At 37.9% G+C, this 15,493-nt stretch overlaps 1 protein-coding gene across 8 annotated transcripts in view; it reads right to left on the minus strand.

Annotated features, from left to right (window-relative positions):
* The window catches only part of CCSER1 (coiled-coil serine rich protein 1), a 615,878-nt gene that overhangs the window by 318,694 nt on the left and 281,691 nt on the right, over positions 1-15,493 (minus strand). For all 8 annotated transcript variants that reach the window (XM_038134232.1, XM_038134233.1, XM_038134236.1 and 5 more), the window contains one exon: positions 2,590-2,667. In XM_038134232.1, coding sequence (XP_037990160.1) covers positions 2,590-2,667 — 78 coding nt within the window. The remainder of the gene's footprint in view (positions 1-2,589; positions 2,668-15,493) is intronic.

Consider the following 15,493-nt stretch of genomic DNA (forward strand, 5'->3'; position numbering starts at 1 on the left):
GAAAAGCACAATGATTCAGTTAAAGTAACAGTATATGATGGACTCAGGGGGTCTATCTCTTGCTACACTGGAAAATATCTTGCTCCAAACATTCCTGAGCAGGGTCTTACATGATTTGCATCTTTCTGCTACAAGTCACAGCATGTGCAATATATTGGGAAAATGGTAGCTGAGATTGGTGTTAGCAGAGCTGAAATGCAACTTACAAGTACTTCCAGGGAAATCTGGTTTCTAACTTTCATTAGATTAAATTCAAAACATTAAAATGGTTTTGTACAAGCTTAGGTTCTCCATATTTTTCCAGCACATATCCTGTGGGACTGAAAATGACAGGCATCTGGCTTTGGTGAAGTTGGATATACAAGAAGAGTATGGTGGCAGGATTTGCATTCTTTCCTTATGCAGAAATGCAGAGTTTCTTTTGAAGGCAAATTGTTAAAATCCAAGGAAGGACAGCCCTCTTTCTTGGTATAAAACCAGGTATGATTGAGAACCCAGGCTTGGTTTCATTTCACAGTCTAATATAAGAGCTCATTAGCTCAGAGATCTTCAACTGTCCCAAAGAGAGGCAGTTTATAGGGCCCTGCTTTGTTACACCTGTGCTTTCCAAACCACAGAATGGAATTTCTTTTTCAATCTCCTTCTCTATAGCAAGGATGTGGGAAAGGTTATTATCATGTTGCCAAGGGAAATGCACCATCCCATCATCAAAAGCCAATATTATTGACTGACAGTACTCAGAGAGGGTTATGGCTTGTAAAACCAGTCATTCACATTACAACTGGAACAACAGTGCTCTCTCTTGGAGTGAGCCAAGGAGAAATAACAGAAACTGTTACATTTTATATTATTTTTATTTCTACTAAATGCTGTGAACGCACTTAACTTTTTCCTGGTTTTACCTCCATTCATTTTACTTGAATTGCAAAGGAAAATGTTTCCTGGTTTGAAAATTGACCGAAAATGAAAGATTAAGTAATGCTCTCTGCCCTATTTTTTAGTTTCTTTTACCATTTCTACTAGACTTTTAATATTAAAAACCTCTTTATTTTTTTATTAGAGCAACTATTCCACTTCAAATAAGTAATTTACAACCCATTCTGGGTTATAGGAACACCATTTCCTTAAAAAATATAGGCACTGCAGTGTACTTGTCAGTGCCCCGATGCAAACAGAGCAAAGTTTGATTACCTCAGCATGAAAATTAGGAAGTTAGATTTTCTCACCTCTTACACCTTTATCTGAGCTGAGCAGCCCATTTCTTTCTAAGTGTAATATCTTAGTGGTCTTCCAGGCATAGGGAGACTCAACAACTGAATCTGACTTAGAATGTTGAACAGACTTCAATATGTGCATTTAAAGTGGCATTCAAAAAAAAAAAAAAAAAGTGCACCCTGGTATCTGGGCACAACATTGCTCAATTTCAGCTAAATCTTATTGAGAGATGGGGTCTTAAAAGCATTAAATCCCAAAAGAGGAATAAGAACTAGTGAATAGCTGACCACTGATATCTCATTTGTACTTCCACTGATCAAACAACTGAGCAAGCACAGTCCTCAACCCTTCTAATAGCAAGAATCAGATGGCTGGTTGTACAACTGTTGCACAGACACTGAAAATAGGGGGGGGAAACAAAAAAATAGTTTCTTTTATGGGCTTGGGCAGGTCAGAAGGACACTGTTATTTTCTGTGCTGGAAGAACATGCAGGAGGGACACAAACTTCATTAATTCCAGTTACTCACCTTTAACTTAGCATCGTAACAAAGTGACTAAAAGTCAACCAAGGCAACTGATTGTACGCACACAGAAGGTGGAAACTTACTTGGGAGAGAGAAAATTTTAAAAAATATATTCCTGTGAGTATAACCCAGTCCATATTATGGCACCCAGTTGAGTGAATGGTGCTGAAAATTCAAGTTCCCTCTTCATTATCTAAGGCAACAACTGGCAAAGTGACCTCTTTGCTAGATGATGCAGCACTAATCTGAGTACCTGGGTGGCCTCAGGAGACCTCTTCCAAGAGGATCTGCCTAAGGCTATTCTGTGTCCCAGGGATGGATACCATGGTGTCAGCTGAAAATGTGACACATGGCTACTCACTCCTCACAGGTTAAACTTCGTGAAGTTGTGGACACTGTCCCAACATTTATTATTAACCAAAATTCCAGGCCTGTGCCTTACACTGGACTTATGCCAAAACCATTCTTTGACAGACCTTTAATGTCTCTTGTATCCTTGGAGAAACTAATCATTGTTTTGTTAAAAGATATACTTGAAATACAAAATAAAGATAAATCTGTTGATGACACACACTTGTACAGGAACGCAAATATCCAAATGGGATGACGGATAAAACCAGAGTCTTACAAATAACAATTCACAGCTGTAGTCTGCTGGAAAACTATTCAAAACCAACATGGTATTCTAGGTATTTCTTGAAAATTGCATGGTATATACACAGAACATCTGCTGACATCACAGTAATTTGAAGAAAAGGAAGAAGGAACAATAGCACTTCACAGTACAGCAGATAACATGATAAGCCAAGATTAATAGACAATATTTATGAATAAATGAATTAACTGTACCTTAAAAAACAAGGGCTCCTCAGGAAGGGGGCTAACAGGGAGGGAGGCTGTGCTGCCAGCTGGGCTCATGTCTGTACTCTGAAAGAAAAGCACACAGAAGTTTGCATTTCCAATCAACTTCTATGGACAATTTTTTCACATTTTGGAGGAGGGGGGAATGAAAGAGCTTGAAAACAGCACTGGAAATCCAACAGAATTAGACTGACAACTGCAACCTGTACTTTATTTGCTTGTAATTAGTTCAAGTATTTCACTAATGGGTAAGTATTTGCATTTTATTTTGAATTACCTCCCCATTCAAATACTGAAACACATGCAGAAGTACACAAACATGCTGTTCATATTTGTTCCTATAGAAAAATTTATTCATCTCAAAAGAAACTATGACATAAAATTTGAAATTATTTTTGGGATGGCTCAACAGTGTATTTAGAAGGAAATATTAACAGGAAAGCAAAATATTGCAGGAAAATATTAAGCTCAATGTTTAAAAAAAGATCCCACTCGCATGAGTCAATATACCTTACAAACAAGCACTAATACAAGAAAAGAAACAGTGATGACCAAAGATATAAATCAAAATAATTCAGTATAGTTCAATGGATCTGTCAAGTCAAAATGCTTGAAAGATTGACTGAGAACCCTACCCCTTCAAATCATATTTCGGTAACCTGTTGGTTAGCATGGTCATTATTTTTACAGATGTGACAGATATTAAAACAAGTGTGTGACTCTTAACAATAGAGAATGGTAATAATAATAGAAGAACAAAATTTGGAGTTTAAAAACATATATAAATAATATCACAGTTCTGAAGAAAACTAGAATAATGCTACCTCTTGGGAAAAGAAGTCCCTAAGTGCTAAAATAAAAAAAAAAAATCCACCATGACCACAAATAAAACAGAAATTAAGAATTTAAAAAATATCAACAAGTTTGCATGGCCTAGTAGTGCATTTCTTTTCACAATGTAGCACTGCAATGCAGAATGATTTCATAAATTCAACCTGTGCACTAATCTGATACCTGTTTTTGCATCACTATGAATCTACTCTAAGTCCTTTGATAAACCCAAATTCTGCAAGTGAAGCTCACTGCTCCACCCAGTAATTTCTAACAGTTCATTCGTCAGAAGATGTTTATGGAGAGACACTGCATTTTACTCAGCCAACTGGTCAGGGATTAAAAAAGACAAAATTTTGAGTACAAAATCCCTGTGTCAAATCCAAATCTGGGCACAGAGACTTCAAAGTTGACAACCACTGAGAAAACGGGAGCAAAATTAGATACCTATCAGTTACACCATAGCTGAAAGTAAAGACAAACGTTACTTGCTAAATAATAGGGATGCAAGTAAATGAAAAAGAAGGGGGCCATGGTAATTATCCTAGAGAAAGAGACAGATAATTTATAACCCACAGAACACAGAGATGATGTTGAGGAATAGCGATTGCAGCATGTCAGAAAGCCAGCATCTTTGTATTCAGAAACATAACAAATTTTAACTCGGACTCCTGCACCTGATCATCAAGAAAACTGCCCAATAATATTTACAAAATGAAGTGAAACTTAGCTGTTCTACATTAAACACAGAGTGCAGACAAAACTAGACACGTCTGTGGGAATGTTTTGCCTCAAATACCAGCAACTCAGCAGAAGACAATTCACCTTTTAATTTACATAGAATAGGAAAAAAAAAACTAAGGGGGGGGGGAGGAATCAAACATCTGATTTCCAAACCAAATCAAGTGCCCTAATTTGCAATCAGAAGTGTGTAGGAGGGCAGACCCATCTTTAAGCACTGAAACAACATCACTAGGAAAATCTGCAAAGCATGAGCTGCACATTGTTCTGGGATAGATGGAATCCAAGGAAGGTTTAACAGCCCTGAGGATGATGCTGGTGTTGTCACAAAACACCTCAGGGCACATCCAGAGGATGGCCTCAGAAAAACATCTGCTCTTCCACGATGACTGGACAGGAGCCAGCCCAGGTCCAATGTCACACTGCTACGGCACCATCCCTGAACCGAAAGGGCTGTTGGTGGTGGGGGGTGTGTTAGGAGGGGCATCATGACTGGCCAGACAGGAGAACTGGTAGGAGAGCCTAGAGCTGTCCACATATACAAACTCCCAGCAGCCCCTCCAACACCTTCAGTCATTTTCCTCTCTAAGGAAAGCAGAGCACTATCGTGCCTGTGTAAATTAATTAAACCCAGTGGCACTAACACAGTTTATTATAGTGGAGGACTGAGTGAGACAGCACCAAAAGGGTTGTTTCTCAAGCTAATAAAAAACCCAAACCCTTACAAACTAATCACTGCTATGAAGGATGTTGATAGCTTGCCTTCCTGAAGCAATATACTAACACTTTCAAACAACGCACACTCCCCACTTAAATTTGCTCTCTGTGGTGTGTTTATCATAATCACACTTTGCAGTCTAAAGCTCCCCATACATATAAAAAAAAAATCACTGTGAGGAATTTACTCAATGGGGACTTTTTATTTGATGTTGTCTAAAACAACTGTGTTCTCATAAAAGCAGCCACTCACTTCAAGTCCAGCATAAACTTGATAGGTTTTAGTTATAAGTTAACCACAAGATGCTATACCATGAGGCTATAATTACATGTTGTAAGTCATCGCAAATGCTAAATAAACATAATTTGTATCTTAATTCAAAATATTAGACAAAATTAGGACATCTGATTTTACAGTACTTTGCTGTGCAACTATCATTTTAATATGTGTTTTTTATGCACAAAATGCACAGCTGGGTTTTGTTGACTGAGCCTTTGCCATGTGTCACTGGAAATCTCTCAGTTTACCAGAGGGCAGAAAATTTGCACAGCTTTAATCACCTAAACTAATCACCTACATTTTCATAATACCTGAAAACCAAGCAATTCAAGTATTTCTCAGAACAACAGCTGAGAAAAATACCATCCTGCCCTTGCCAAAAAAAAAACCAAAAAAACAAACCTGTGAGCATTTCTCTCAGTGCTTTTAGGCCATTTTGTTTTGATTGGAACAGGCTGCTAATATCCAGAAAACTGACATTATTAGAATTTTGTCACTAACTTTTCCATGATTGCAAACATCAACACTAAAGTTTTATTCTAATTTCTCGCATCAGTCTAAATATACATCATCCTTACTGTGCAGTTGAAAAGGTACCTTGGAGTCACTGACATGCCATGCTAATCTTTTATCCTTGGAGAGCAATGTTAAAACTGTGATCAGGGAGTTTCCTGATAATGAGACAAAGGAAGAAAACAAGTCCAAGAGAATAAACTTTTCCCATTGCTACATTAATTTTGGAGATCCAAGGTCAGGATCCTGTTTGAGGACAAATTCTCATCAATGGATCTCGATGGAAGTGAAAGCAGCTGTTTCTAGAGCTGCTTTAAAGTAGTTACAGGCTTGGTTTTGTTTTATTCCACTTGTCTCTACCTTCCTCAAAGCAGAACATTTCACAAACCTACACAATAATGTAAACTGTCTAACAGCAGATTAGAGACTGCAGTCAGTGGCTCTCCAGCAACACAGAAGATAAGGTACGTGCACAGTGTTAAAAACATGCTCCTTTGAAAAAGACTCCTTCTTTTGAAGAGTCATCTTCCAGTCTTCAGCAGCTCTTCTATAAATGAAAGCAGATTCAACGCATAAATTCAGATTTTTCTTGCTACAAACCCTTGCCTTTAATCTGACATTCTTCAGGAAGTGGCCTATCTGTCAGCCTTCATTAATTGTGCCATAAAATAAGGACCATCCACCAACAGAAGCCAATTTAATTTGCTACAACTGCTTTTCAACAGGGGTAAATACTGAAATGGTAGCTGGCAGACACTGACCCCTCAGGAGACCAGTATCACAATTTATTGATCTAAGGAGTTAATAGTGACAGAGAAAACCTTCAGTGGATATTAGAGCTAGAGATCCAATAAATCTTTAAATTAACTGAAGAAAAGACAATCTGTGTACTTTATAGCTTTGTCTAAGGGGTAGTGGATGAGTGTTGAAGTGACTTTCAGAGTGATAGTTTTAGTTGTATCATAAGTTATGTCAGAAAATATCGTTTTATAATCTAGAAGTTGAGTAGAACTAGGAAATTAAATAAGTGCAGTCAGCAAGCTCAGTAGTGACATTTTGATATACTGAGGGTAATCAAAGACCTGCAAATGGATTTATTAATGGGTCTGCACAGTATTTTTATTAAATATTGTACTTAAATATCATTATCCCATTTTATCCATGGAAGTGAAAAAGAAGGGAAAGTAATTTGCTCAAAGCTATGAAGGGAGGTTAAAAACAATGACAGAATCATCCAGTTATTTATCCAGGGTGTGCAGTGCTCTCCTACACAGTTTTGGAGTGCTCTGATTTCTGTAATTTCTGTATTATTTAATGTCGTGAAGAGGTTTTGCTCATACATATACTTCCAACAAGTAAATTTTCTATAAACAACTGAGGCCAAAAAAAATGAAAATTGGTTTAGATTAAAGAAAATAGTAGACACACAATAAAAGCTTTCACCTCTCCCCCTCTATCAGGTTTGAGTAACATCCCTCAATATCTCCCATCACTCTCACTAAGAATGGAGTGAGAGTCTGCTTAAAATGTGTTTTGTAATATCTATGGATACAATTCAGGTAGTTATTTATAAATCCATGTCACATCTCCTTCCTTAGAAAATACAGCTAAATATCTTACTAATTACTAATGCATGCAATTAACAGCTGAGACAATTAAGTATTATTTTCCAGTATTTGCCTGGAGCTTGCTGCTCCCAAAGCTAGGAAGGCTGTGTGGGTCTTGCATCTGACCTGAGTTCTTGCAGCTCCCATTGCAGGGGTGAAGTATAAATTACAGCTGCTACTGTGTCTTGCTACCTCTTTTTACGCTCCACGACGTACAGATGGCTGGGGAAGGTTTCAGTGGTTCAATTACCTACTGATTCTCAATCAGCAATTAGTACACAGGCACACAGACTAGTCCTGATTCCTCTCACAATCTAAGCAAAGCCAATCACCTGGGGAAGTTGGGAAATTCCACCTCATAAAAGATAAGATACTCATCTGCCACTTAGCAGTATTTGTACCTTCAGTACTGGGTTTGTTTTTTTGTTTCCTTTTGGTTTTTTTTTTCAGAAGGTCTGAGTTTTCAGGAAGTCTCTTAAATCTAATACTTTGCATATTTTTCTTCCGCCAAGGAGGGGTTAGAAGAATATTTTGTTGACTGTTAGTTATTTCCACCTGGAAAAATAGCTGAAAAGAAGCTCTTTCAACCTTCTCATTAGCCCAAATCAATTATAAAGCCCATAACCAGCAAGTAACATAAAGCATATATGGTTTGTTGAAGGGCTACTGTGTTTGAAATAGTTTAGACTCAGACTGTATTTTCACACTGTTTTATATTTAATATCAACTTAATTTACTCACATATTTAAATTTACCAAGTTACCTCTCTTCTCTTTATATTAATTGCAGAAGTGTAAGAACATGAAAGCACAAAGCACAAATTACCATTATTATCTGGCTTTCAGTTTCTAAAATGGCAATATGAAATTCCTTAGCATAAAAATAAGTTGGTAGCTAGGACAAGGGCAACACCTTGATCAAGGTTTTGAAATTTCTAAACAAAGTAGAAAGCTGAACTATTGAGAATGGGAGGTTGCTGGTTTACAATTCAGTGCATACAAAGTGGGGAAAAAAGTCTGTTTTTATAGGCACAGAAATATCACTTTTCTTACAACAGACAACGACATATATGTCATTACATAACTAATGCATTTGTTTAACAGCAAATATATCTTCCTTTCTGCTCTTTATTTTCACCTGGATTTTATCTTGCTCATCCTCCCCATCTGTCTGTTCTCCCTGCTTTCCTCTGCACAACTCATAATAAACAGAGACACAAGTTTCCTTGTCAGACAACTTCCTGCCACAGAGAGGTTACATGAAGGGTCCATTAATATGTAGGAGAAAACCATTTTTACCTTCCCAACAGCAAAATCACCACAAGTTAATCTCTAAAAATCCCCTTCACTTCTATTGCAAGCAGAATCTAATTTCAAAACTAATTTGGACAATGCCTTTGGGGTTAACATGTCTTTCAGAGAAGACCCGCGGGATCATCAGTGGCTGTGACTCTCTCAGTTGGGACTGCTACTATGACACATGATATCAAATGCAACTCCAGTCATGTTTTTATCCTAATGAAAACCAGGGGGTTGCTTTCACAGATGCAAATGCTTTGTTGACAACACAGTGGAGAACCGATTTCCTTAAGCAAAACTCTACTCCCTCTTCAGTTTCTATTGTTTCTTTCATACTTCATTGACTATACTATCCAGCCTTGACATTTTGTTATTGTATATTCTTCCCTAATAATATCATATAAAATCAGCTTTTTCTGCTCTTTCAGCAGGCAACTGAGAGAACCAAGTGCTCTCCAGGGATTTTAATCTGCAGGCTGTCTATTTCAATTGCTTTTCCTTCCTTGCAGGAGATCTTTCAAATGTACACTTTTTTTTTCTCAAACTGCATTCAGCTTTGCAGAAAAAAAGATGGTTGTCTCTCACAGTAGGTTCAGTGTGGGTTTTTTCAACTCCAGTCACAAAGACACTTTCTTTCTCCAAAGCCTGCATCACAGCACTCACAGGAACTACCTGATACTCCACACCACAGTCATAATCTGTATGTGAAAGAAAATGTCTGGTCAGCATCCACTCAAAGAAGAGGCCATCAGAGAAAACCTCTGGGCTCTCTCAAACTTCTACATCTTCCCTGCATAGAGATCCACTGTTTTCCTGCACTTCCAGATAAAACACTTAGAACAGAACTAATCAATTAATCAAACTGAGAAGGGTCAAAATCAGAGAACAGAACTGACTCCTCTCCCTCCTTTAAACACACAGGCATGCTATGCATCATTACCTAATATAACATACTGGGACCAAGATAACAGCTGGAATTTAAAAGGACCAGATATCAATACGAACAATAAATGCACCTACTGTTATATTAAAGAGGACAAAAGTATAAACAGAATATACATTTATTTGCTGCTGGCAAATATATAGGGAAGCAACTGTCTTGATGGGTCAGGAAAAAAATGCTCCAAACCAGGTTGCTCTCCAAGTTCCTCTGAAGTACTCACAGACAGCCACTGTTAAAGCCAGACATGGATTTAGGAGCCAGTTTCAGCACAACAGTTCCTATGCTCACAATTCACTGTTCTCCATGAAGATCTGAAAGATGTTTGTGATTTCCTTACAGCCAGTGTAATATCTTTTTTTAGTCTACAAAAGACATGATTCCTTCAAGACAAAAATCTATTTGTACTTGCTATTAATGAATATCTTTCTTGAAGGCACACATTTTAACATACACCAAATGTACATCCAAAAGCTACACATGCTTTACTGTCCAGTATATCCCTTTGCCCATAAGTATATAGGGATACAGTTGCTATCTCCTCCAATATTTTGATCAGTTAACTCACTACAGTTTCCCTGACTTACAGTGCTTTCATCTAAATGAGGGCATGTTCCATAATATTGACACAACTTATTTTTTAAATCTGAACGCAATGAAGCCAACCTGACTTCCATTAATAATTTTCTGCTAAATTGTCCAGTTGTTTCCTAAGTTTGTTTTACTTTGTAAGCATCATGGACAACTTTGCCAGAGTTTCACAACTATGTTTTAATCTGAGGCTATGTTTTATTTTTCTGTCATTCCCAAAAAAAAAGATTCAGATGCCTTCAATTGCTATGCATTTCATTGAGGTTTTAACAAGCTATTTTGCACTTCCTAAATGTTGTGATTGCAATTATTCTCACTTCTTCATCAGTTCTCAGAAGGGTTTTTACAATTTTAGTATGGAAATGTTCCTGACAGGGTATTTTAACTTATTTGGATGCAGTAGCTTCATTCTCAAAACTATCCTGAATTATCCAATAACAGCTTAAAGGAAACATTTTAAACATCTGTATGTATCTGCTATTAAATCAAGGAAGACAGGCTGGGTGTTTTCTTCACACTACATGAAAAGAAGCAAGTGACATTTTACAATTTGAAATACGTTTTTCAAGGCTGCAGCACTTCTTCTGTATAATGTTGATAGAAGTAAAAGCTAAAAAATTAGTGAGTTTTGCTATGTTATTTGCTCCACAGTGTTTTCAATAGTAACGACTTTCGAAAGTTGAATTTATGTGGCATATATATAGAAGGCATTATTTCATCTTCTGAAATGTAGAAATTCTGATTACCACAGACAGTTTCTAGAATGCTAAGCCCACTTTTTAGTTTAACAAACAGATTCCACAGTGGAGTTGGTCAAGGCAGAACAATAATTCCTTGATTTTGTAAGAAGGTGATCTGCTGAATTCTCACCTTAACACAGCAGCTTTCATTCTTAAGGGAAGGATTAAGGGTAAGGCACAACAGGAACTTCCATTCCCACCCTGTCAGAAGGTTCTGTAGAAACTACCCCAGATGCAGTAAGCTCTCCACAGTCCTTCCAGCTCCACTTGTTTTCCTTTCTCCTTTCCAGTGCTGAACAAGATCTTCCTGTGCTGGGACCCCAGAGCTGACGCAGCCTTGCAGGTGGGGTCTCACCAGAGCAGAGCAGAGGGGCAGAATGCCCTCCCTCCCTCCCTTGCTGCCCACACTGCTTTCGATGAGCCCACGACATGTTCGGCTTTCTGGGCTGTGAGTGCCCATTGCCAGCTCATGCCCAGACTCTCATCCCCCAGCACTCCCAAGACTATCTTCAAGACTGCCTGCTCTTTCTTACCTCTTACTTTACTTGCACAGCATCTCCTATTCCCATTTCTCCCACTCCTGCACCCATTCCATCACCAATACCTGCCCTGTTGTGCCATCCCTCTGAACCCAAAAGTATTCCCACCTTCTCTACCCTTCTCCCTTCCCTTGGCAAACATCCATCTCTTTCAGTCTGTATAGAGGCTAATACATATAATAAAATACATCTAACATATCTAAAGTAAATACTGTGTATACATATATATATACACACACTTAGATTCAAAAGTACACACAATATTGACTGTCCTTCTGTAGCTGCTATACAATTAATTTGCTACTGAAAAGGTACACACACAGTGAAGCTGGTAAAATAATGAATATGTGAAAAAGTTGTAGAGTTTTGCTATAAAGAACCTTCATTTTGACATAGTTCTCAGCCTCAAGCTCTGTGAAGTCTGGGGAGGACAAGCTACACTGTTTAAGAAACTGATACCATTTCCAAAGGAATAGAGGAGTTAAAAGCTGCTGTATTAGTATTTAGGCATTGCATTATTGTTATATTTAGAGCACTCAGCTCAGCTTTTTTTTATTATATTTATGTTTTGCCATAGAATTATATACTAAATTTGCTGAGATATCAGAATAGCATTGTATAAAGCCATTAGCAATAAAATATTCATTTTTCATTTATATTAAGTCCAGGAATACAAATGAGCATAATTTCTTCCTACCCTTCAACATTAATAGGGAAACCAGGGTGAAAAATTGAACACACCTTTCACATTCATTTAACTACAATAAAATATAAAGAGCCTTTCAAATGAAAAACAATTGAAAAATAATAATACTGTCTGTTTTCTTTGGAGGTATTGTTACCGGGATCTCTACTACTGCATTAATACATTTTATTGTTTTTTTCTAGTTCTGTAATTTTACAAAGCAAGGTTAAGGTGCTGGCTCACTCACCATGTGATAAATCAGTATTCCTTGCAACAGCTTTGGTAAAACTACAAAAAATAAATCAGCAGGAGACAAAGGAAATGAGGAGACATGTCAACAAACTCCTAGGCTCATGCTACAGGCTAGGAGTTTATCCATACTCCCATTATGCCATGGAGCAGTTGGCACTCTGGCTTATCTGATGGCAGCCTCTCTGCATGGCTCCAGCAAGTTACTTTTATCTGCTCCTTTTCCCCTCACTTCCACCACTGTGATTTTAGCTCTCAGCAGCTGCCACTGCTTACAGGAATCTCTGTAGCCTCAGTTTTGGTAAAAACAGAAGCTTTCCTTGGCAGAGTCCCTGCTCGGCACCACAGAGGTGCTGGCAGGTGCTAACACCTCCTGGCTGCTGCACAGAGGCCCCATGGTTGTCACTGCTGCCATCCCACTGACAAGCAGAAGCTGGTTCCCCCTCTTCTTCCTACAACCCTCAAGAACTCCAAAAGAAACTGGCATCCAAAAGCACATAAAACAATCCCCTGACAGATCACAGGTAGCTGAAATACCCCGGGTTTAAATGACGTCCACCAGCAGAGCTGGCCTGAAAAGCCCAGCTCACAATTATTCCTGCTGAACTCTAGCTCTTATCCTACTGCTGCTCTCAACATTTCAGGAGTGGGAAGTTCAACACAAAAATTTCACCAGTCTGCTTTATCATGCCTCTTAAAGTTGGGGCAATTTATTATGGCTGCATCAGTTATTGCATACAAAGAAGACTCTTGAAAAGGAGGCTGCCCTGAGAACAGAGACAAATGGTTTTTGCACTGGAATACAGGCAACAGATAAAATATAACAAACTTTAAGCACATACACCAAAGATGCAAAAATATACCTGTGGAACACTTCATTTTCAAAAGAAGAGAACAATATTGAGGAAATACTAAAATCAATCCCCCATGCCCATCTATTTTAACTTTCAGTTAATGGCTGCGGACCTTTTTTGCCCTAAGTCCTGCATCAATCAGAGCACATGATGATAGCCTTTAAAAGCTTCTCAGTATTTTTTTTTTAACATACAGAACTCTTATTGCAGAACTAGGATATTGCAAAGGGTCTGGAAGCTGCCCACATATGATCAGAAAAAAAAAATCTGCTGCCAGGTTTCAATCATTTCTAGTCTAATGCCTCCATTTCTTTCACTCAGTTCTGATTACTCTTCAGTAGTATAAAGTCTAAATGGTTCCTGGATTAAAGGGCAATGGACAGCTGCCCAGAAGCAGTTTCAATCCTTCTCCTAAGCAGAGCCATGGAGTTCAGCACCAGCTCTGGAAACTCTTACATGAAACAAAACCCCATTAATACACATTTTTAAAAAAGAAGAATTTGCAACTTCAACTAATGGCTCTCAAAAACAAGATATTAACAGCGAACACAATTTTTACATTGCTTTTTATTTGCTTGTTTTCTGCAAATTAGAGTGTTTCACGGCTAAACTGCAGAAAACCAAAAAGTAAAGCCATGTTGTAGCTTTTTGATAGATTTAAGCAAAAATCCGACACAAAATTCTCATCATTTAAGTATGGTTTTCCTCAAGGAAAGTGAAAATTCTCATAGGATTCTTGTTGAATGCTTTAGAAAGGTTTTAGCCATACACCTGAAATAAAAATACCATGGTTTTGGTATTATAAAGCTACTTGCAGGTATGCATTTTTCAGAGGACTACTACAAAATCACACAAAATACACCATTAATACTATTAATTCTCATATGTTTACTCCAAGTTTCCTAAAACAGAAGTACTTTGTTTTTACAATGTCACTATTTTTTTTTTTTTTTAATGCAACTAGGATCCAAACTGCAAGGTGTGACAGACACACCAGAAGGACAGGATACCATCCAAAGGGACCTGGACAAGCAGGACAAGTGGGCCCATGGAACCTTATGCAGTTTAGGAAGGCCACGTGCAAGGTGCTGCACCTGGACTGGGACAACCCCAGGGGTTGATGGCAACACAGATGGATAAGCAACAGAAAAGAGAAAGATTGGGAGAAGTGGGTTTCTTCAGCCTAGAGGAGGCTCCAAGGAGACCTCACTGTAGCCTTTCAGCACTTGAAGAGGGTCTGTAAGAAAAATGGGGACAGACTTAAGCAGGGGCTGTTGCAGTAGGACAAAACATAATGGTTTTAAACTAAAAGTTGATTTGGCTTAGATGTAAGGAAGAAGTTGCTTACTGTGCAGGTGGTGAACCACTGAACAGGTTTCACTGAGAGGTTGTGCCCCATCCTTGGAAACATCCAAGGTCAGGTTGGATGGGGCTCTGAGCAACCTGACCTAGTGGAAGATGTTCCTTCAACTCATTGAAGGAGACTGGACTAAATGGCCTTTAAAATGTTTGTGGTTTTTTTTGTTTCTTGAACACAGGATATCACAGAATTCCTAATCTTCAAAAAGACAGATTTGAAGGACAGACTTCAAAAGATTTATGCAGCAGTGACTTATGCCCAACAGTCATAAACTTCAGTTACTGATGTTCCTCTTCTGCAAGCCCCTTCAAGCAGATGAAGGGTACTGCCTACATGGAGTGTCATATATAAATGGGGCCTGAAACAGTGAATAATAAAGTTCAATTTATGGAATCAACAGCAGTGGAAAAATACAAGGAAAAATTATGCAGGGAAAAAATGTAAAAATGCAGAAATGCATGAACATCAAAATAGCATTGATAACTTTATTTTCTATTTCAAGCAGTATGATCACTTATGCAGTCTAATTTGAATTTATTTATAAATAAAGCTGATTAATGCTTTATAGTATAAAATGAATTCAAATTTCAATTCTTATGATAATTTAAATACTTTTCAAGACATATTATGTTTTTCTTCAGCTGCTTCTCATTTAAATCTGTGCCTCAGGTGCACAAATTTAACCTTTATCTTACACCACTTGTATAAGCAAGGCTGAATTCATCTGTAAGCCAAAGCCAGCCAATTCTTCCAGGACTGAAGAATCTTCTCCCCAACAGACTCTGCAGGCAGGGAACTACTACTGCAGTTAGTCAGGACACGAACATACACAGAGAATGATCTGCTCTCATCTAACTTACCACAAAAAAATTCTTCACACAATTGCTAGTTTGAAATACAACCAAACTATTTCAAAACTGGAAGAAACCCACTGCTCTGTAAATGCA

Source organism: Motacilla alba, chromosome 4 (genome assembly GCF_015832195.1).
Source record: "Motacilla alba alba isolate MOTALB_02 chromosome 4, Motacilla_alba_V1.0_pri, whole genome shotgun sequence".
In the NCBI taxonomy this organism is placed as follows: Eukaryota; Metazoa; Chordata; class Aves; order Passeriformes; family Motacillidae; genus Motacilla; species Motacilla alba.